The following is a 24,059-nucleotide window of genomic DNA, read 5'->3' as shown; positions in this document are numbered from 1 at the left end:
TTTACCGTATATATTGTGTTTTTTATTGTTGTTGTGTTCTTTATCTTATTGTGTTTTGGTGCTGCATTGGAACTGGAGCAACAATTATTTCATTCTCCTTTATACTTGCGTACTGGAATGACATTAAACAATCTTGAATCTAGAGTGAAGGGTCTCAACCCAGAATGTCGACAGGTTATACCCCTCCATAGCTGCCACCAGGCCTCCTGAGTTCCTCCAGCATTTTCTGTATGTTGCTTTGAATTTCCAGCACCTGAAGACTCTCTTGTGATTATGATTTGATACTTTTCTGCATTTCCCAGTATTGAAGCATCTATTTCATGTGCTCTTGTTAAGCAGAGAAAACAAGGTCTGCTTAGCAGATTAGTCTACACTACTTCATTACAGTTCAGGTTTTTGAGTGCAGTTTGTTTAATATTTCAGTATTTGTTCTTTGAATGATAATTCCACTAATCCGCTGAAAACCATTGATTGCTTCCAGCTGCACAAAATTGCAGCTGTTAGTTGGAAAGTTGTTAGTTTTATTCCATATATAATTGTAGTCTGGACATATATTATACTGATAGAGAGAATATATGTAACTTAGAGTCATTACCAAAGAATTTTATAAGCTAAACTGTTGGCAGAAATCTGCTTTAAAAGCTGATATTTAATATGCACTTCAGTAAGACTAGGATTATCATCATTCTGTTCAGTGTCTCTGTTCTACCACACTCCTCAGGATTCTGACGAGTGCGGTAGAGGAGGGGAATCTAGGAATACAGGACCATAATTCCGTGAAAGTGGCGTCACAGGTAAATCAGGTCATAATGACTTATGAAGGCCAGCGTACAGTACAAGCAGCTGGCGGGATAGAGATACATCTCTACCAAAGGAGATGTAAGGTGCTTCTTCACTCTGTTAGCCCGCAGGTCACCCTTGGGCAAGGTGTAGCACCTGCTTAGCCCCCCTCCCCCTCGATCAGGGTGACATGAAGCCATGGGAGCAGATGGTGGATGGTCGTATGAGCAGTTGGTACAAGTCCTGGTTACGTGACCACTGATGCCAGGCAGACAATCTCTGAAGATCATTGATAGTGGCTGGGGTCTCCCGTCCTGTAAAGACACTGCCCCAAAAAAGGCAATGGCAAACCACTTCTGTAGAAAAATTTGTCAAGAGCTATCATGGTTATGATACCATAATTGCCCACGTCATACGACACGGCAGATAACGAACGAACAAGAGTACAGGAGTTGGGATGTTATGTTGAAGTTGTGTAAGAAGTTGGTGAGGCCTGATTTGGAGTGTTGTGTGCAGTTCTGGCACCCATCTACAGGAAAGTTATCAGGAAGATTGAAAGATTGCAGTGAAAATTTACAAGGATGTTGCCAGGACTTGAGGGCCTGAGTTTTAGGGAAAGGTTGAATAGGTCAGGAGAATGAGGGGAAATTTGAGAGAGGTGTAATGAATCATTATACATAATAATGAGGGTAAATGCAAGCAGGCTTTTTCCACTGAGATTAGAGTTAGACATCATAGGTTATGGGTGAAGGGTGAAATAGCTAAGGGGATCCTGAAGGGGAACTTCTCTTCTCAGAGGTTGGTGTGAATGTGGAATGAACTGCCAATGAGTGACAGATGTTGGCTCGATTGCAAAACTTAAGAGGTTTGCATAAGTACCTGGATGGGAGGGGTATGGAGAGCTATAGTCCAGGTGGGGACTGATAGGACTGGGCAGAATAACAGTCCATCATGGACTAGATGGACCAAAGGGCCTGTTTCTGTGCTGTAGTGTTCTATGACTATGACTCTGTGTGTCCTGTACTGAAGCCCATTTCTGCACAATTTATGTTGCAACGCATGAAGTAATACTCTTTTATCCCTGTGTGTTGTATTTAGAGTAATGTCTACCTTCAGCATTACCTGTTCCAAGTAAAAATGTATTCTGGTAAAATTTCAGCTGAAAGCTGGAACACAGAATCATCATGTGTCATGTGACATCACATGCTTGTATCTTTTGTTTACATTCTCAAATTGCTACACTTCTTATTGGCACAAGAGATTCCGCAGATGTTGGAAATCCAGGTGTTGGAAACACATACAAATTGTTGGAGGAACTTAGGCCAGGAGTCCTGATGAAGAATCCTGGCCCAAAGCGTTGACTGCTTACTCTTCTCCATAGCCCCTGACCTGCTGAGTTCCTTCGGTATTTTTTGTCTGTTGCTTTGGGTTTCCAGCATCTGCAGAATCTCTTGCGTTTTTTGAGTCTGTTTGTATCTGCAAGCCCAGCTTTGTTTGAGGAAGTCTCTGACATCTGTGTTGGTTGTCATGTAGTGATTGTCCATCATATCCAATGATGGCAGGAAATCTGTGTGGGAGAGTTTTTGATGTGGAAAAGCCATTGCACTGAGGCAATTTCACTCTTTCAACCTTGGAAACCGGGTTCCTGTGGTCCGAGTAGTCATCACAAACTGGGGGACTTCCTTGTTTGCAGGGGATAACCATGACTTCTTCTGTGCCTTGTCATGCCCTTTGCTCTCCAAAAGGCATTACGGAACCACCTTCCCGGCTGTTAGATCTCATCATGATCTCATCCGCCCAGTCCGTCCGAGCTGACTTTGCACGCTAGGTCGGTCATGTCTCTGTCTCACCGGGGTAGGAGGTCCGCTGGCTATCCTCACCTGGTTTAGCCCGCCTATCAAAGCGGTGCGGCCGCTGTCGCATGCAAACAGCTACTTGGAGTCACGGGTGAGAGCTGAGTGTCCAGTGGGGACCAAAGGTGAGTGAGCTGCCCCAGAGTGGACACAGCAAACCCCTTCAATTCCTCCTTGGACACCCCATACATCCCAAAGTGCCGTGTAAGCCAAGGGAAGAGATTCCTCAAGTGGGATGACAGAGGGCAACATCTTATCTTCCTCATGCAATTTCAAAACACCAAATCAGAAGTACATTGCAAGTGGCCAGACACAAATGGCCACTATTACAGGGCATCATTTAGCTGTTCCAAGACCACCAGCGAAGATTCTTTCAGTTCAGTGATTATTTTATGTCGCACTATGCCCCATCAACGTTGTCTGAAGTCACAGATATAGAATATGAACTAGTTATCAAATGCATGCTAATTGCCTCGTTGGACATCAGAGGTAATCAAAGAAAATCGATTTCCTTTCGACACTTATCTCTGGTGTCCAATGAGGCAATTTAGCAGTTAGCGTGATGCTATTACAGCTCAGGGTGTTGGAGTTTGGAGTTCATTTCTGATGCCCTCATTAAGTAATCTGCACATCTTCCCTGTGGAACACGTGAGTCTCCTCCAGGTCCTTAGGTCGAAAGATGTACTGGTTAGTAGGTTAATTAATCATTGTAAATTGTCCTGTGATTAGGCTGGGGTAATATCGTTGGGTTGCTGGTGGCGCAGCATGAAGGGCTGGAAGAGCCTGTTCCACGTGGTATCTCTAAATAAATAAATAAATAAAATTGTACGAATTAATTCAAATAAAGGTAGCTGCCTAAAGCACAATTAGCGGAGTGCAAACTATATCTCTGTAGGAGTTGATGAGCAGGTTCGCCAATAATTCGTAGACTGTAGCAGCTTTCCTGCGTCTATAACTTGTTGTCACGTATCTCTTTAATTACAACAGAAAGTTCAGCTGCCCAAGTTTCCTATGATGAAAAACATATGTCAATTTTAAAGTCCCCATGAAACATTGAAAATGGAAATTATATTGGGGGAATGGAGAAGGAAGACTCTGATGTCAAATCCCCACTGCTTTGTGGTTATACCCACTCACAGGGAAGGCTTTCGAAGTAAACCCCAAAAAAAAAATCTAGAGCTGGAGTCCTTAAGGCAGTCCAACGTTGAATTCAAAGCTGACTGGCAACTCCTGCAACACCGCTGGTGCCAAATTGTTTTGGTCTCTGGCGTTGCTTTGGATTCATCAGCCGTGTGGAGATGAGGAGCTTGCCGCATGGGCAACGGCTTGCTCTCCATATCATACTGCCTTGTCTTGCGTATACATAAACAGCTAGGATACAGCATCCATGGTTGACCAACGGAGGGCCATATTGGATGAGTCCAGGACACTTCAACCTGAGTAGGTGTCAATTGCCTTCAGGTGTTAATTGCTGGTTCCTTAATGTATGTCCATCAGCTGGGTCAGGCTACTGCAGTAACTAACTAACTTTAGCAACATATGGCAAAAACTGATGGCACTCTTTCTTTAAGACCATGTGACATAGGAGCAGAATTAGGCCATTCGGCCCTTTGAGTCTGCTCCGCCATTCAATCATGGCTGATTTATTATCCCTTTCAACCTATTCTTCTGCTTTATCCCCATAACCTTTGACACGCTCACTAATCAAGAACCTATCAACTTCTGCTTTAAATATACCAAATTACTTGGTCTGCACAGCCACTTGTGGTAGTAAATTCCACAGATTCGCCAACTTCTAACTAAATATATTTCTCTTCGTCTTTATTCTAAAGAGATGTCCTTTTATTCTGAGGTTGAGCCCTCTGGTCCTGGACTCTCCCACTTTTGCAAACATCCTCTCCCTGTCAATCTAGACCTTTCAATATTTGATAGGTTTCAGTGAGATTCCACACCCCCCCCCAATTCTTCTAAACTCCAGTAAGTACAGGACATACATTAACTTTTCATTCCCAGGATAATTTTCGTGAACCTCCTCTGAACTTTCTCCAACGTCAGCACATCCTGCCTTAGAAATGGGGCCCAATCTGCTCACAATACTCCAAGTGAGGCCTCACCAACTGGCCTTCTAAGGTCTCAGCATTACATTCATGCTTTTATATTCTGGTCCTCTCAACATGAATCCTAACATTGCCTTTGCCTTCCTCACCACTAACTCAGCCTGCAAGCTAACCTTTACGGAATCCTGCACAAGGACACTCAGTTTAACAGAATAATTTGAGCAGGAGGTGGCAATAACTTATGGTGCTGATTCTTTGTGGTTTTAGAATTAATTTAGAAAGCTGTTTTAAGAAATATATCTGCTGTTGTGTGGCTCAGTGAATGATTGTGTCTGATGAAGTGACCCAGAGCACTTCAAGTACAAGAGGTCCAGCTTTTGACCTCCAGAAAGCCACCTCACATGCAAAGTGGCAGTTCTGGAATGGAATCACAGAAGAATGCTCGGCAGCTGTGGGAGGGCTTGAATGCACTTTGGATATTTGTCAGTCTTTTTATGTATATTTTTTATTATAAATTCTGTAGTATTTCTTTATTTTGTTATAAATGCAAGAAAGAAAATGAATCTCAGGGTTGTGTGTGGTGATATATACTGTATGTTCTTCGATAATAAATTGACTTTCAACTTCGCTTTGAGATGAGTACAAACCTGGCAGCTGGGATCAAAGTTCAAAGTAAATTTATTACCAAAGCACATTTATGTCACCATATACAACCCTAAGAGCATTTTCTTGTGGGCATTCACAGTAAATACAAAGAACAAATAATAATAACTAATAAATAAGCAATAAATATCGAGAACATGAGATGAAGAGTCCTTGAAAGTGACTCCATAGGTTGTGGGGACAGTTCAGTGATGGTGTGAGTGATGTCATCTCCTCCTGTTCTAGAGCCTGATAGTTGAGAGGTAATAACTATTCCTTAACTTGGTGATGTGAGTCCTGAGGCTCCTGTACCTCCTTCCTAATGACAGCAGTGAGAAGGGAGCATGGCCAGGATGATGGGAGTCTTTGATGATGGATGCTCAATGGTAGGGAGGACTTTGCCTGTGATGGACTGATCCGTATCCACTACTTTTAGGAGGCTGAATTTGTAGGATGAATTAGTTCTTGCCATTCACAGGCAGAAGCAGAAGAAAAATGAGGCGAATGTAGAGAATTGGAATTCTGTACCTCTGTGATTCAGCAATCCTTCTGAAATGGGAAGGATAATGAAATTAATTAGCAGCTCTGTTCCTCACTGATATCCTGGACTGGGCTAGTGTCCAAACTGGTCTTAGCTATGAGCTGATCCTCTTTTTTAAGGAGTTGGGAACATCAGCTGAGTTTTGAGAGTTTCTAAGATTAGCACTAATAATCAATAAATTGTTAAAAATTCTGTATCTTTTTGCTGATTCTATTTTTTGCGAAGGTAGGAATATTAAGTGAATTTTCCCGTCGTAAAATGGGGGACCACTTCGCAGAGCACCTCCACTTCATCTGCCAGAAGCGGAACTTCCCAGCGGCCAAACATTTTAATTCCCATTCCCATTCCCGTTCTGACATGTCAGTCCATGGCCTCCTCTTGTGCCACTATGACGCCATCCTCAGAGTGACACCTTATATACCGCCAGAGTAACGTCCAACCTGATAGTATGAATATTGATTTCTCCTTCTGGTAAAAATTATTTCCTTCTCCCCCACCACCCCTTTGCCTGTTCCTTACTCTGGCTGCTTACTTCTTCTCGTCTGTCTGTCACCTCCCCTGGGTCCCTTCCTCCTTCCCTTTCTCTTATGGTTCACTCTTCTCTCCTATCAGATATCTTCTTCTCCAGCCCTTTATCTTTTCACCTTCTAGCTTGTCCTCCTTCCTCTCACTCACGCCTTTTTATTCTGGCATCTTCCCCCTTCCATTTCAGTCCTGAGGAAGGGTCTCGGTTCAAAACCTCCATTGTTTATTCTTTTCCATAGATGCGGCCTTCCTGGCTGAGTTCCTCCAGCACTTTGTGTATGTTGCTTTGGATTTCCAACTTCTGCAGACTTTCTCTGCAATCAACAGATTATTACAAATTCTGTAGAAATCTTATCTTTATCTTTGACAGTAATATTGCTTTACACAGATTGGAGCAGGCCTTTCAGCCCGCATGTTCCATGCAAACCAAGATGCCTCTCTAAGCTAGAGTCTAGCTCAGTTTGAAGTGTACACATCAGGATACAAGCCACTACATCCATCCACATTGTCTCAGATGTCATTTTCAAACATCTCATTCAACAGGTTTGTTCTCTTGCCAAAGTTTCAAACTACAATTTAACCTTCACTGAATGAAAAGCCGAGATAGAGTGGATGTGAAGAGGATGTTTCCTACAGTGAGGGAGTCAAGGACCAGAGGGCACAGCCTCAGAATAAAGGGTTGTCCTTTAGAACAGAGAGGAGGAGAGATTTCTTCACCCAGATGGTGGTGAATCTGTGGAAGTCATTGCTATAAGTGGCTGTGAGGGCCAAGTCATTGAGTATATTTTAAGCGGAGGTTAATAGGTTCTTGATTAGTCAGGGCGTCAGAAGTTACAGAGAGAAAGCAAGAGAATGGCGTTGAGAAGGATAATAAATCAGCCATGATGGAATGGCGGTGCAGGTTCAATGGGCCGAGTGGCCTAATTCTTCTCCTAAATCTTATGGCTTATGGTCTTAATGCCTGTGTAATCTGTACCTCTCTCAGTGTGTACATCCTCCAACAGTTCTCTAGAGCGAGAGCTAGTTCTTATCTAATCACTAATATTTCATTTATAACACATTACAGCTGGTAAAATTCCATCCTCCCCAGAACGTACCAGAGCAATTCTACACTGCCATCATAGAGTGCATCCTCACATCAGCCATTACTATCTGGTTTGGTACAGCATCCTCTCACAATGTACAAAAACTCCAGTGAGCTGTCACGTCCTCAGAAAAGGTCATTGGCTTCAGTCTACCATCACTGCAGGACTTGCATGGTTCCAGGACAAAGCTGTGGGCAGAAAAATCATTGTTGGCACTACCCACCCTGAAAGTTGCCTTTTCCAAAAGCTCCCTTCTGGAAGCGCTCGGGCTATTAAAATAAAAATTCTTCATGCCATTTTAAAAGTTGCTTGCCCTGGCAGTTAATCTGATCAATCATTCTAGTTAGGCCTACCCACTCACTATATCTGTTACCCCGTCACTGCACTGTAAACACTTCGAGCCACTTTATATAACACGGTTTACATGTAAATACATGCCGGTATTTATGTATTTATGCACATTTTATTCCATACCCATATTTCTAACTTAATTTTATATCATTCTTTATTCTGAATAATTGCTGAATGTTGTTTTTTGTTGCATGTTGCACCCTGACCAACACACCCCAGCAAGTTCCTAATACACGTAAATGTACACTCCTATTTTATGAGGTACCCCCTGTACCTAACAAAATGTCCACTGAATGTATGTCTGTGGTCTTCTGCTGCTGTAGCCCATCCACTTAAAGGTTCGACATGTGTGTTCAGAGATGCTTTTCTGCACGTCGCTGTGGTAATGCGTGGTTATTTGAGTTACACTCATGTTCCTGTCAGCTTGAACCAGTCTGGGTGTTCTCCTCTCAGCTCTCTCATTAACAAGGTATTTTCGCCCAGAGAACTGCCACACCCTTGACATAGTTTTGTTTTTCACACCATTCTCTGTAAACTCGAGAGACTGTTGTGCGTGAAAATCCCAGGAGCAGTTTCTGAGATACTCTGACATGAGCAATCATTCTATAATCAAAGTCACTTGGGTCACAGTTCTTCCCCATTCTGATATTTGGTCTGAACAACAACTGAACCTCTTGACTGTGTCTGCATGCTTTTATACATCGAGTTGCTGCCACATGATTGACTGATGAGATATTTGCATTAATGAGCAGGTGTACGGGCATACCTAATAAAGTGGCCACTACGTGTGTATACAGATAAAGTTGATTCGAGATTCCCTGTTACCACCTCCACCGCAGATTCTCCTCTCAGCTTCATTTCTTGTTTAAGAATACAAACACCTGGGCTGATGACAAGAGTACATGACTTTATTTTTAAATATGCTCTAATAATTGTCTGTCATCACTCACCTCTGTGAACTGTGCATTCATCAGGGTTGTAGTCCTCCCGATGTTCTGTGTGTACACCTAACATAAACACGTAGTGTGACTGTAAGTACTACATGACAGATCGACACAAGTGACCTTTACGTGAATTGCATCAGTTGACTAATTTAAATCATTATTTATATTCTGCGTGCAATTTGCTAGTTGGAGCTAGTGAACTATATTAGACCTGCTGTATTATGTTACTTTTTTTTGTCGGCTACAAACGTAATCAAATCAACTCACCACAGCAGGAGCACCAGACCTTCCCCAAGCAGTAAGACTGATCAATACCTCCACCCACTAACCCACCCCTCCACACCCTCACCCCAACCACCACTACTTTATTATTTACTGTCATAGTCACCTTATGTATAGACACTCCTATGCACAGCATCATTTTATGGACATACAATCAATCTATGTATATAAGCTATCTTATGTATTTATATTTATTGTGTTTTTTATTATTGTGTTCTTTATCTTATTGTGTTTTTTTATGCTGCATCAGATCCGGAGTAACAATTGCTTTGTTCTCCTTCACACTTGTGTTCAGGAAATGACATTAAACAGTCTTGAATCTTGAATAATTAGAAAAACTGTTCAGCAGTTAACTGTAGTTTGTAAAGTGTTATCTCTCTTGGGAATGTGTTGCAAAATACTTTCATTTTTCCATTTACTTTTTTTTCCCAATTTATCCCCACTTTCTTCCCCACTCGTTGGCCCCTTGCCTTCTCGCAGCCAGGGAGGGAGGGCGAGAGAGTCACCGACTACTCCGTGACTTCAGTGACAGTGCCTCTTCGTGCTCAGATGAGAGGACGCATGCTACCGGCGGAGAGAGACACCCTGTGTCAGTTGTTCTACTCCCCGGGCCCTGGGGAGTGCTATCCTCATGTGAAGGTGACATTGTACTTATGAACCCTGTAGTGAAAGTGACTACATATTGCGCTTTTTCTTTACATTAGTGTATTTTTAAGCAGGAAATATCAACATTTCCAATATAGAAGTTACAAATTGTCGGAAACTGTACTTACACTCAGTGACCACTTTATTAGGTACAGGAGGTACCTAATAAAGTGGCCACTGAGTGTATTCCTATATATTTGTGGTCTTCTGCGTCTGTAGCCCATCCACTTGACATGTTGTATGTTCAGAAATTCTCTTCTGCACAGCAGTGTTGTAATGCGTGGTTATTTGAGTTACTGTCACCTTCCTGTCAGTTTGAACCAGTCTGGCCATTCTTCTCTGATCTCTCTCATTAGCAAGGCATTTTCACCCACAGAACTGCTGATGACTAGATGTTTTGTTTTCTATTTTTTTGCACCTTTCTCTTTTAAACTCTGGAGACTGACGTGTGTGAAAGTCCCAGGAGATTAGTAGTTTCTGAAGTACTCAAACCACCCCATCTGGCACCAACAAGCATTCTGTAGTCAAAATCACTTAGATCAGATTTCTTCCCCATTGTAATGTTTGGTGTGAACAACAACTGAACCTCTTGACCATGTCTGCATGCTTTTATGCATTGAGTTGCTGCCACATTAGATGTTTAAATATTTGCATTAATGAGCAGGTGTACCTAGTAAAGGGCCCCCTAAATGTGTATTGCATTTTAATTAAGTTCAAGGTCAGGTTTAATTATCATTCAACCATACATGAATACCCATAAATAAGGCCAAACGAAACAATGTTCCTCCGGGGCTAAGGTACAAAACACAATACCAATAGGCACACACAGCACAAGGCCCATATAGCACATATAAGAATGCGGTAAACATACAGTCACACAGTACGCAGCAAGTCTATCTCCCCACTATCAAGCAACAGACCTGCAGTGCTTAATGTGATTAATATCTAACAGTGTCTTACAACGGTAAAAAAGACATATAGGACAAACAGTTACAATTTTGTTTGGACTCAGAGAGGCTGCTGCAACAAAGCGGGTCAACATCTAACCAAAGATTTATAGACAATCTCTTTGACCAATAGCAGAGTCCCAGATAAGAGAACTGGAACCAACAGCAGAGTCCCAAAGACAGATCTGGAACTAGTAGGAGAGTCCCGGAGACAGACCTGGAACCAGTGGCCGAGTTCCAAAGACAAATCTGGAACCAATAGCAGAGAGAGATCTGGAACCAATGGGAGAGTCCCGGAGAGAGAGAGCTGGAACAGTAGCTGTTCTAACAGTCAAATTGTCTTATAAATCTAGGCACAGCATGAAGGTGAAATTATAACCACATCATGCATTCAAATTGCTCTTTCAACAATAATTAGAACAAGTCACTTTCAAGTGGTTTATACGGCAGCTTTCTCTAGACAATAATTAAACAAACCTTTTGAGTTGGTTCTGTTTAGTACTCAGTGCTATTCTTTAAGGAACTAGCCTGGAGGCAGATCTCAGTCGATGGGCTATGAAGATGTGAGTGGCTTGTTATCATTTTTGTGTCACAGTTGACGCCCCTCCATTTGCCAAATTATTATGGGCATGATTGGTGTCCTTCATAATCTGTTTAGTTTAAAAAGTTTGATCGCTTAGTATATTATATTGCATAATTGTTGTTTTCACTGTAAAAGGGGGCTCACCATTTCATTTGATTTGCAAGTCACTGCACTAAATCAATTAAACTAATAGTAATCTGTTCATTGAATTGCTTTTAATTCTTTTAAAGTATTTTATTAGGAGGTTCATTTTATTCCAAACCTATCTAAACGTGTAGCAGCACCAGTGTAATGCAGGGGTTCTGTTGTTGGGTTGTGGAGTGACGAAGGAAGGTTTCAGAATCAGATTCAGATTCAGAATCAGGTTTAATATCACTGGCATATGTCATGAAAAAATCCGTTGTTTTGTGACAGTAGTACATTGCAATACATAATAGTTTAAAAAACTAAAATCGCAAAATGAAATATATGTTAAAATTAAATTAACTAAGTAGTGCAAAAAAATCAATAAAAAGGAGAAGAAGCAGTGTGGTAGTCGGCGTGGGTTCATTGTCCATTCAGACATCTGATGGCGGAGGGGAAGAAGCTGATCCTGAAACACTGAGTGTGTGTCTTCAGGCTTCAGTACCCCCTCCTTGATGGTAGCAATGAGAAGAGGGCATGTCCTGGGTGATGGGGTCCTGGATGTTGGATGCCTCCTTCCTGAAGCATCACTCCTTGAAGATGTACATGATTGTGAGGGGGCTGAGCTGGCTGAGTTTACAACTGTCTGCAGCTTTTTCCGATCCTGTCCAATGGCCCCCTCCATACCAGACGGTGATGCTGTCCATGTACATGAATACTTCCATGTCTAGTTTATTTACCACCCCTAATTCGCCCATTTATCCCAACTACTATGATTTCAGGAACACCCCTGACTACCCAATAGATTAAAGATTAGCTTGATTTGTCACATATAGATCAAAATAACATACAGTAAAATGCATGATTCCAGCTAATGGGCTTTTTTAAAGCTGAGTAAGTTTCTTTTTGCAAATAAATATTAAGTCCTTAAAACAAATTTTTCAAAAAGAAATTGTGGATAGGGTCAAAATGTCTTATGTTTTTTACACAATAACAAGATATTAAAATGCTACTTCATCTACCTAAAAAAATTAATGATTCCAACCGATGTCTGACTGACTGTTAAAGCAGCGACGACCTGGGCAGTTTGAGGATGTGCTGAAGAAGGGTCTCGGCCCTAAACGTCGACTGTTTATTCCTCTCCACAGATGCTGCCAGACCTGCTGAGTTCCTCCAGCACTTTGTGTGTGTTGCTGTGGATTTCCAGCATCTGCAAACTGTTTTGTGCTTATTTTTTCGAGGATCTAGGATCAGCGTTATTTTCCATTATATATTAGGGATTTGCTGTGGTGTGTTGGTCAGGGTGAGACGTGCAACATTCAACAATTATAAAAAATAAAGAATTATATCAAAAATAAAGTTAGCAGTTAAAGTACAGATATGGAATAAAATATGCATAAAGTTATAAATACCTGCATGTACAATAGTGTGCAAAATTCTTAAGCACAGATGGGGTGCCTAAGACTTCTGCGCAGTACTGTATTTGTCAATGTGGAGTGGAGAGTGAATTTATACATCTGGCAGGAGCAAAGGATGTTTGTAATGGCGAGGGTGGAGCACCGGGGGTGGGGGGGGACAAGAGGCAGACAAGGAGTGGCAGGGGGCGGGTGCAGGCACACCGGCCCTGAGACACCAGGCGAGGTCATTTGATTCTGAACGATTGGTTTATTGATCATTACAGAATATCTCTCTGGTGTTTCACACTCCCTTCCCCTTTTCCCAACCATGATTTCCCTCTCCCTGCCCCCTTCCAACTCTCAGTCCACAAAAGAGACTCATATCAGAATCAGGTTTATCATCGCTCACATATGTCATGATTCTTTTTTGTGGCAGCAGTACAGTGCAATACATAAAATTACTGCAGTACTGTGCAAAAATCTTAGGCACCCTAGCTATATATATGTGTCTAAGACTTTTGCACAGTACTGTATGTCCTTGATGGCAGGGGGTATATATGGTTCAATAGATAGATATATTGATATCTGTGGTGGGATTTCTTTAATTGATCAGAGACTATTAAATAGTTTCTTAGTACGGTAAGTTGGACTCTTGACTTTGCAAGCTCATTCATTATGATCTTGCGCCTTATTGTCTGCCTGCACTGTACTCTCTCTGTAACTGTTACACTCTATTTGGCATTGTTATTGTTTTACTTTGTTCTTCCTCAGTGCAGCTTGTAATGATGATCTGTGTAATGATCCCCAGCTATATATATGTACCTACATCATATGCACAGTACAGTACATATTCCCAGTTACCCTGGTTTCCTCCCACAGTCAAAAGACATACCAGTTGGTAGGTTAATTGGTCATTGTAAATTTTCCTGTGATTAGGCTAGGGTTAAATCAAGGGATTACAAGGCGGCCTGGAAGGGCCTATTCTGCTCTGTATCTCAATAAGTAAAAACAGCATCAGAAAAAGTGTTTTAAAATACCTCTTTACCACTGAACCGTCTTCATTCATTTTGATTGATTGGTGGTGAGTCTAATGGGTTCACACCCACACAGAAACAATGCATGCTTAATGAAAAACAACTCACCAGTCAGTCTGAAAGCAGAACTGTCATGAAATCTAGAGTGGATTAGGGTAACACATTGGCACATCTGTTGGGTCCGTTACCTCTTTGGGGAACTGACTGCTATCATGACCCAGCTTCAGTTCTGACCGCCAGGTCTGCATGTGTGTGTATGGAGTTGTCCTCAGATCCCTTTTAAATCCCTCATGCTAGGGTAGCATCAGGGCAGCATGACAACGTAGTGGTTAGCGTAATGCTTTACAGTACCAGTGGTTAAGGTTCAATTCCCGTTGCTCTCTGTAAGGAGTTTGTATATTCTCCCCACGATCGTGTAGGTTTCCCCCAGGTGCTCCAGTTTCCTCCAAGCATTTAAAGGCATACAGTAACCATCTACAGTCATGCCACTCAGGAACTTGGGGTATATTATTTTTCTTCTTTGTGACTGTATTTTCTGAAATCGCTGCCATATGTGCTATGTGCAATGTGCTGTGTGCTGCTGGTAATGTGTTTTGCACATTGGTCCCGGTGGAACACTGTCTCGCTTGGTTGTATTCATGTGTATGGTTGAATGATTATTGAACTGAACTGAACTAAACTTGATCTTAGGGTTAGGGCTACTGAGTTGCAGTCTTGCTCTGTTGGTCTGGGAGCTTGGTGACAGTGACACCTGTGGACTGCCCCCACCTCATTGCAAGCGACAGCGCAAATGACACGTTTCACTGAATGTTTCATAGTTTCAATGTACATATGAGAAGTAAAGCTAGTCTATCTTTTTCAAATCTTTTCCCAAGACATGTGGGTTCTGTTGACCACTGTAAGTTGCCTCCGGTATGCAGATGTGTGGGTAAAATCTGGGGCGAGTTGATTCGAATGTAGTGAGAGTCAAGTGGGAGGCTGACCTGTTGTGGCTGACGGAACAATGGTGCTCAGTGGAGAGAGTCCAGGGGAGGTTTATGTGAATGACCACAGGAATGAAGTGTTAATGATCGTATGGCTCTGAGCCTGTACTCGCTGGAGTTTAGAACAATAATGGGGGGGCGGGGGGAAGCTTCTTTGAAACCTAATAAATGTTGAAAGGCCTGAGTGGAGTGGATGTAGAGAGGATGTTTCCTTTAGTGAGAGAGTCTAAGACCAGAGAGCATAGCCTCAGAATACAAGGATGTCCCTTTAAACCAGATGAGGAAGAATTTCTTTAGCCAGAGGGTGGTGAATCTGTGGAATTCATTACCACAGACAACCGTGGAGGCCAAGTTTAAAGAGGGGGATGACAGAGTCTTGATTAGTTAGCGTGTCAAAGATTAGAGGGAAAGGGCTGGAAAATGGGATTGAGATGGATAATAAATCAGCCATGATGGAAAGGTGGAGCATATTTGCTCGGCTGAATGGCCTAAACCTGCTCCTATATCTTATGTTCATATGGTACACTCTCTGGGCCTCTGTCCTTGCAAAGGTCTTCTTCACAGTGCCAGGTTTCCTTCTATCTGTCAGAACAGAATGACCTTTGCTCACATTTTTGATGTCCCCTCCTTGCCTTTGACTGTGGGAAGTTGGTGGGCCTTCTCTTTCTCTGGCTGCTTTCCTGGCCTATGACAAGACCAGCTTCCTCCTCTCTCTGGTAACATGTCACAAAGCACCCACTCCTGCTGGCGTCGGGTATCTGACTTAACTGCCAGATTACTTATGGGAGGGAGGGGTCTATCAGGGGAGTCCAAAGGCAAAATATTATTCTGATATGATTCATAACAGAATATTATGAGTCTCTTTTGATCCATTTCCTGCCAAGTGTGTTCATCAGTCAGAAATAAATGAACTTAGGAAAATGGAATTGCACAACATGGCCTGACTGTTCATTTCCCTCCACAGCTGCTGCCTGACCCGCTGAGTTTCTGCGGTGTCTTTTGTGTAGCTCTAGGTTCCAGCGTCTGCATTCTCGTACCTCAAACAAAATCCTGAAACATTCAGAGCCAATGGGGAAAGTTTCCTGTAATCACAATCTGTTAACCACTATCAGTGATCTAAACAAAATCTCTCCTCCATCGGCATTACCAATAGATCAGCATTGAGATGGGTGCAAAAAGCTGGCAAGTTTAAGTTTCAGTTTTGTTTTATTCTTTCCCTGTAGTCATCTCACCCACTTCGAAGCACAACTCCAAATGACTTACTCATTCCGTGTTTCTTCCCACATCCGTAAATTTCATCAGTCAGCAATTTCCATTCATTCTGATCTGGTGACAGGTCTGTGGAAGCTGCAGTAAAACAACGGTTAAAGACGATCGCCAGGATAGCCTGGGCCAGTTGTAGTGTACCCAGTCCTTTCCAGAGAGAGAGCTGCAGCCAGCCCTGCTTCCTACAGACCAGATAGGCAAGGGTTGCTGCAGCAGTGTGTGTCTTCAAACAGAAGAAAATAGCTTCCCTTTACATAATAAGGAGTGCTGGAGAGAGATGAGATAGGAATAACGGAAGGATGTGAAACACACCCAGCAACTAACTTTATTAACTTCAAATTGGCGTTGGTTGTCAGCTTGTAGTTTCTGTTGATTTTTAACCCCTCTATTGCGAATGGTGATTGATTTTGCAAGTGAGGAATTCAAACATAAACAATTTACCAAATGATAGAAACATAGAAAATAGGTGCAGGAGTAGGCCATTCGGCCCTTCAAGCCTGCACCGCCATTCAGTATGATCATGGCTGATCATCCAACTCAGAACTCTGTACCTGCCTTCCCTCCATACCCCCTGATCCCTTTGGCCACAAGGACCATATCTAACTCCCGCTTAGATATAGCCAATGAACTGGCCTCAACTGTTTCCTGTGGCAGAGAATTCCACAGATTCACCACTCCCTGTGTGATCAACATCCTTATCTGATGATCCTTCTTCAAAAACGAATTTTTATCTGGAATTGACTTATCAGAAATGGATATTGATCATGTGGTAAATTGATTCTATTCATAGATGCTGCCTGACTTGCTGGGCATTTTGTGTGTGTTGCTTTGGATTTCCAGCATCTGCAGAATCTCTTGTGTTTCTGTATAAAAATAGCAACTTTCTGTCCTTGCTTCAGAAAGGGAGTGGTGACAGGGATAATGTCGGCAGTAGGAAAGGCAAATGCAGTGTTAGCATCCATTTGGAGAGGACTAGAATATAAAAAGAAGGAAGTAATGCTGAGGCTTATAAGGCATTGGTCAGACTGCACTCGGATGTGCTGCCTGAGGGGGTGGGAGAGGCAGATTCATTACGGAATTTTAAGAGGCATTCAGATAGGCTGATGAATGTGAGAAAAATGGAGGGATATGGACACTGTGTAGGCCGAGGGGATTAGTTTACCAATTAACCTACCAACCAGTACACCTTTGGACTGTGGGAAGAAACCAAAGCACTCGGACAAAATCCGAATCGTGCCGAAGGATCTCGGCCCAAAACATCGGCTGTACTTTTTTTCCGTAGGTGCTACCTGGCCTGCTGAATTCTTCCAGCATTTTGTGTGTGTCGCTTAGATTTCCAGCATCTGCAGATTTTCTCTTGTTTATGGGGAGAATGTACAAACTCCTTAGAGATGGCGACGGAATTGAACTCCAAACTCCAGAACGCTGGAGCTGTAATAGGCTTACTTGGTTCAGCACAACATTGTGGGCTGAACAGCCTGTTCCTGTGCTGTACTGCTCTGTGTTCTATCAGTTACACTTTGCAAAATACGTATTTGATTCAGGGTGTAATGTTCTGCACTGGGAGGTGGAAGTCCGAGCAGAGTTTGGCTTGAGTAACTCCAAGACTGAGCTATGAGCACTGCGATCAAATCTAAAGGATTTAACGCAAACTGCTCTCAGCCACTCTAGCTGATGCTCAACGCTCTCCTTTAGCGGACTAAGCGGAATGTTCATTTTTTACTGAAAGTACTTCTGTGTTGAATTCACAGGTTGAATCGTTCACCCACTGTGAACGGTTTTCATCTCCCAGCAGCCTTTATTCAAAAGACGTGTCCACGTCTTCGATGTTGTGTGAGAATGTGTTCAGTCAGGATATCTGACCAGTGACTGAAGGAACAAGTCTTTGTACAAAAAACACACTAAAATCCAGAAAATTTTCTGTAATGTGCTGTATCTGAACATTTAGCTGAATAAGTGGAAATCTTAGAAATTAAGATCAAAGTTAAAGCATTAGGGCACCACGATAACACAGCAGTTATTGCAACGCTATTACAGCTCGGGCGTTCTGAAGTTTGGAGTTCAATTCCGACACCACCTGTAAGGAGTTTGTACATTCTCCCCATAGCTGTGTGGATTTTGTCCGGGTGCTCTGGTTTCCTCCCACAGTCCAAAGGCATACTGGTTAGTTGTCCTGTGGATAGACTCGTGTTAAATAGATGGGTTGCTGGGTTTTTTGGGCCGAAAGGTCCGTACCATGTTGTATCTCTAAACAAATAAAAATTAAATTTGAGACTTGGTTCCTGCCGTAAGGCTTTTGGGATGCATTTTATTTCAGGTCAAATCTTTAATGAAACTTCAGAAAAGTTGTTATACTTTTTAATCTCTGTGGGAGATTAATTTTCTGTCCCCTCTGCCCCCGATTTCTTTGGACTAATGGAAGCTGCACTGCACTACTGGGTCACTTCAAAGGCATTTCAGTCTGCTCTTTGTGGTGATCACCCCCCCCCCCATTGTCCTATCATTTAATAGCGTGGATGTGTCTCAGCCTTCAGACTCAGATTCATTTACTTATCATGTGTACGTTGAAATACACGGTGAAAGGCGCCATTTGCATTAACAACCAGAGAAGTGGCTGAAGAGATTGTGGTGGCATCAGTAATGATCTTCCAAGAATCACTCGATTCTAGAATGGTTCCGTAAGGCTGGAAGATTGCGAATGTCACTCCAATCATCAGGAAAGGAGAGAGGCAGAAGAAAGGAAACTATAGGCCAGTTAGTCCAACCTCATTGGTTGGGAAAATGTTGGGAGTCGATTACTAAAGCTGTGGTCTCAAGGTACTTGGAGGCACATGATAAAATAGGCCATAATCAGCATGGTTTCCTCAAGGGAAAATTGTGCCTGTCAAATCTGTTGGAACTCTTTGAAGAAATAACAAGTAGGATAGGAAAAGGAGAATTGATTGATGTTATGTACTTGGATTTTCAGAAGACCTTTTAGAAAGTGCCGCACATGGGGCTGGAAGCTACGAGCCCATGGTATCACAAGACAGATTCTAAGATGGATAAAGCAGTGACTGATTGGCAGGAGGCAAAGAGTGGGAATAAAGGGAGCCTTTTCTGGCTAGCTGCCGGTCACTAGTGATGTTTCACAGGGGTCTGTGTTGGGACAGATTCCTCTTACGTTCTGTGTCAATGATTTAGATGATGGAATTGATGGCTTTGTTGCAAAGTTTGCAGATGATATGAAGATAGGTGGAGGGGCAGGCAGCTTTGAGGAAGTAGAGAGACTACAGAAGGTCTTTGACAAATTAAGAGAATGGGCAAAGAAATGGCAGATGGAATACAGTGTTGGGAAGTGTATGGTCATGCACCTTGGTAGAAGAAATGAAGGGTTGATTATTTTCTAAATGGAGAATAGATACAAAAACTGAGGCTCAACGGGACTTGGGAGTCCTTGTGCAGGATTCTCTAAAGGTAAATTCGCAGTTTGAGTCTGTGGGAGGGAAGGCAAATGCTATCTTAGCATTCATTTCAAGAGGACTAGAAAATCAAAGCAAGGATGTAATGTTGAGACTTTATAAAGCATTGGTGAGGCCTCATTTGGAGTATTATGAGAAGTTTTGGCCCCCTTATTTTTGAAAGGATGTGCTGAAACTTGAGAGGGTTCAAATGAGGTTCACAAAAATGATTCCAGGATTGAATGGCTTGACATATGAAGAGCATTTGATGCTCTGGGCCTGTATTCACTAGAATTTAGAAGAATGAGGGGTGACCTCATTGAAACCTATAGAATGGTGAAAAACCTTGATAGAGTGGATGTAGAGAGGATGTTTCCTATGGTGGCAATGTCTAAGACCAGAGGACACAGCCTCAGAATAAAGGGTGTCCTTTTAGAACAGAGATGAGGAGGAATTTCTTTAGTTGGAGTGTGGTGAGTCTGTGGAATTCTTTGATTCAGGCAGCTGTAGAGTCTTTATGCATATTTAAGGCAAAGGTGGATAGAGTCTTGATTGGTCAGGGCATGGAGGGATATGGGGAGAAGGCAGGAGATTGGAGCTGAGAGGAAAATTGGATCAGTCATAATTCTGCTCCTGGATCTTACTGCCTTATGGTTTTGCATGTTCTTTCAGGCTTTTGTATCTCCTGCCTGATGGGAGCAGGGGTGGTGAGAAGAGGGAATGTCCGGGGTGAGTGGGTAATTGATGGGGCGCATCATAAACAATTAGCAGGCTGGCAGTGTAGTGGCATCCGCACCAGATGTCAAGGCCAGTGGTCACGGGTTCGAATCCGGCCGGTTCCTTGCACGCATTCCATCCATGGTGGGTTGAGTGTTGAACCAGCAAGGCAGCCTCAAGAAAAAGCGGACAAATGCTAAAGAAACAGCAAGCGATGCACCGCGAGGGACAGAGAGAAACACTGATTATATGTGTTAATTTCGTCTGCACTTTTACTTTGACCACAGTCAGTGATTACATTGCTGGTCACTTTCCCATGTGTCATTATGCAATGAGACCCTTGATAGTGGTGGAATTCCATTAGAACAATGGATGTACTGATCTGTGCATCAGACCTCACCAGCCCCCGCATTCTCCTCATGCTTAATTAAAGAAGATAACTTCAATCACTCTATAGGAGCCATGTTTCTGTTTTTTGTCTCTGTGTGTTGTATTTTGTGTTGTGCGTTTATTATGGGCAATTTCTCACGTGGGGTGGGGCTCATAGACGTGAAGAGTATGGTTAGGTATTCATTGCTTTGTCTTCAGTCAGTTTTACATCTGGTTATGGTCAGGAGTAAGTTGGGGGATTGATTTTTTTTTTGTTCAGCACTTATCTTTAAAAACATTTAAGAAAACTTGGCTTAGTACGTTTAAATTTGCTAACTCTTAAGTATGTTTGAATACACTTGTGCTGTTTATTTTCTTATTCACTGAACTGATTCCACAACCTATGGACTTACTTTTAAGGACTCTACAACTTGTGTTCTCGATGTTTATTGATTATTTATTTATTATTATTTCTTGCTTTTTTTTTGTCTTTTGCAGGGTTTGTTGTCTTTTGCAGATGGGTTATTTGTACAGCTCTGTTGTGTTGCGCTTTTCACTGATTCTGTTGTGTTTCTTTCTATTTACTGTGAATGCCCACAAGAAAATGAATCTCAGGGTTGTATATGGTGACGTATATGTTTTTTAATAGTAAATTTACTTTGAACTTTGAGGGATATCACAAAGTTAACACCCCTGAGTGGCGCGTCATTTAGCTACCAATTGCCTTAACCCTATGATCAGCACAAGAAATTCAGAGTAACACGTACAAAGTGCTGGAGGAACTCAACAGGTCAGGCAGCATCTGTGAGGAGGAACATTGACATTCCTCTCCATAGACACTGCCTGACTTACTGAATTCCTGCAGCAATCTGTCTGTGTTTCTGTGCTTTAACCCTGTGTTCAGGTTTCCGTAATGGAGACAGGCGGCCGAATCGGGTGTGGGGTTTCCTTGTATTGCTCATTTACAGCTCCCCTCAAGCCTGACATGTCAGCAAGAAGCACAGGCTGAGGGTTTGGGGGAAGACTAGCAGGGAAAGATGCAGTTATTTTCTGGATATTGAAATCTCCTAGTCTTACACAGCAGAGTCTAGTAAGTTTAATGTCCATCTTGATCACCCATGACATTTTAGGAACAGCTTCTTCTCCTCCATCATCAGATTTATGAATAGACAATGAACCCACTCTACCTCACTATTTTTGCTCACTTTTTGCAACACTTGTTTAAAAGTTTAATATCTTTTTAATTTTAATTTACAATATATTTATGTATTGCACTGTTCTGCTGCCACAAAGCAACAAATTTCACAACATAGGTCAGTGATAATAAACCAGACTCTGAGTTATATAACTTTGTACCTGTAGAGTACAAAACCTGGTGTGGTGAGAACTACATCTGTTTATTTTTTAATTAGAGATACAGCATAGAATAGACCCATATATAACCATATAACAATTACAGCACGGAAACAGGCCATCTCGGCCCTTCTAGTCCATGCCGAACTCTTACTCTCACCTAGTCCCACTGACCTGCACTCAGCCCATAACCCTCCATTCCTTTCCTGTCCGTATAGCTATCCAATTTAACTTTAAATGACAACATCGAACCTGCCTCAACCACTTCTGCTGGAAGCTCGTTCCACACAGCTACCACTCTCTGAGTAAAGAAGTTCCCCCTCATGTTACCCCTAAACTTTTGCCCTTTAACTCTCAACTCATGTCCTCTTGTTTGAATCTCCCCCACTCTCAATGGAAAAAGCCTATCCACGTCAACTCTATCAATCCCCTTCATAATTTTAAATACCTCTATCAAGTTCCCCCTCAACCTTCTACGCTCCAAAGAATAAAGACCCAACTTTTTAACCTTTCTCTGTAACTTATGTGATTAAACCCAGTAACATTCTAATAAATCTTCTCTGTACTCTCTCTATTTTGTGGACATCTTTCCTATAAGTCAGTGACCAGAACTGTACACAATACTCCAAATTTGGCCTCACCAATGCCTTGTACGATTTCAACATTACATCCCAACTCCTATACTCAATGCTCTGATTTATAAAGGCCAGCAAGCCAAAAGCTTTCTTCACCACCCTATCCACATGAGTTTCCACCTTCAGGGACCATCCAGCCCTTCGATCTGTGCCACCAGCAACCCCCAATTTTAACCCTAGCCTAATCACGGAACAATTTACAATAGACCAATTAACTTGCTAACTGGCATGTCTTTAGACTGTGGGAGGAAACTGTGACACCCAGAGGAAAGCCACACATTCCTCGAGACGGAATGTACAAACTCATTACAGAGGATGCCAGAATTGAACTCCAAATGCCGATGCCCTGAGCTGTAATAGTGTTGTGCTAACTTCCACACTACCATGGCATCCATGGTGCATAGCGATATGGTGGTGAATCATTAACCAATTAATTAATGGGTGAAAATTAACCCTAGTGTGGTTAATGAAATTTCCTTGTAGTAATCAATATCCTCCCCCTTCTCCTAGTGTGTCAGTACATCAGCATTTCTCTGGTTAGCAATCCAGTGCACATTTACCTCCCCCCCCACCCCCAGTCTTTAGCCCCACTCCTCAGGACCTCCTGTTGTGACTGCAGCTAAGTCGGTGGAGAAACTGGAGAAGTTGTTAATATAGAAGTCTTTATTCATCACAACAAACACATTTTTATACCCTTAAGATCAAAGGTAACAGCCAGTGATTCAGCACAATTTGAATAGTTACAGTGACATTGTTTACTTCAATACTTTGGGTTGACGGTGCCCAGTCCATCACGGGTAAAGCCCTCCCAACCATTGAGCATATCTACATGAAACACTGTCGCCAGAAACCAGTATCTATCGTCAGGGATTCCCACCACCCAGGTCATGTTCTCTTCTCACTGCTGGCATCAGGTAGAAGGTACAAGAGCCCCAGGACTCACACCACCAGATTCAAGAACAGCTTCTACAGGCTCTTGAACAAAAGGGGATAACTCCACTTAACTTCACTTACCCCATCATTGAAATGTTCCCACAACCTGTGGACTCACTTTCAAGGACTCTTCATCCTATTTTCTCATCATTTATTGCTATTTATTTATATTTACATTTACACACTTTGTTGTCCTCTGCGCTCTGGTTGAACGCCCTAGTTGGGTGGTCTTTCAGAGATTCTGTTGCAGTTACTATTCTATAGATTTATTGAGTATGCCCACAAGAAAATGAATCTCAGGGTTGTATATGGTGACATCTATGTACTTTGATAATAAAATTTACTTTGAAATTTGAACTGCAAATGTACAGTCGGGGACACCTCTGAAAGTTCAAATTCCTTTGTTGGGACAAAACTAATTTCAAGCTTTCTTGAACTTATTAAAATGGTGCAAATTACTTAAACCCTGGATTGATTGGCTGATGTATATGCAAATGGCTCATGGTCACCCTTTGTCAACCTATATCTCTTAGTTTGTGCTTCGCAGACAGTAGCGTTCTTGTTTGAGTTAATA

The 24,059-nt window shown here is 42.3% G+C and overlaps 1 protein-coding gene across 4 annotated transcripts in view; it reads left to right on the top strand.

The window, feature by feature from the left end:
• The window catches only part of LOC134337222 (nuclear factor 1), a 501,291-nt gene that overhangs the window by 378,729 nt on the left and 98,503 nt on the right, over positions 1 to 24,059 (top strand). For 2 of the 4 annotated variants that reach the window (XM_063032051.1, XM_063032050.1), the window contains exon 9: positions 9,541 to 9,699. The exons of 1 other annotated variant lie outside the window; for it this stretch is intronic. In XM_063032051.1, the coding sequence (XP_062888121.1) occupies positions 9,541 to 9,699 (159 nt within the window). The remainder of the gene's footprint in view (positions 1 to 9,540; positions 9,700 to 24,059) is intronic. One more of the 4 variants, XR_010015951.1, reaches the window with a different exon arrangement.

This window comes from Mobula hypostoma, chromosome 24, assembly GCF_963921235.1.
Source record: "Mobula hypostoma chromosome 24, sMobHyp1.1, whole genome shotgun sequence".
Taxonomy (NCBI): domain Eukaryota; kingdom Metazoa; phylum Chordata; class Chondrichthyes; order Myliobatiformes; family Myliobatidae; genus Mobula; species Mobula hypostoma.
The sequence above is the reverse complement of the archived record's forward strand: the minus strand, read 5'-3'. Positions and strand labels throughout refer to the sequence as shown.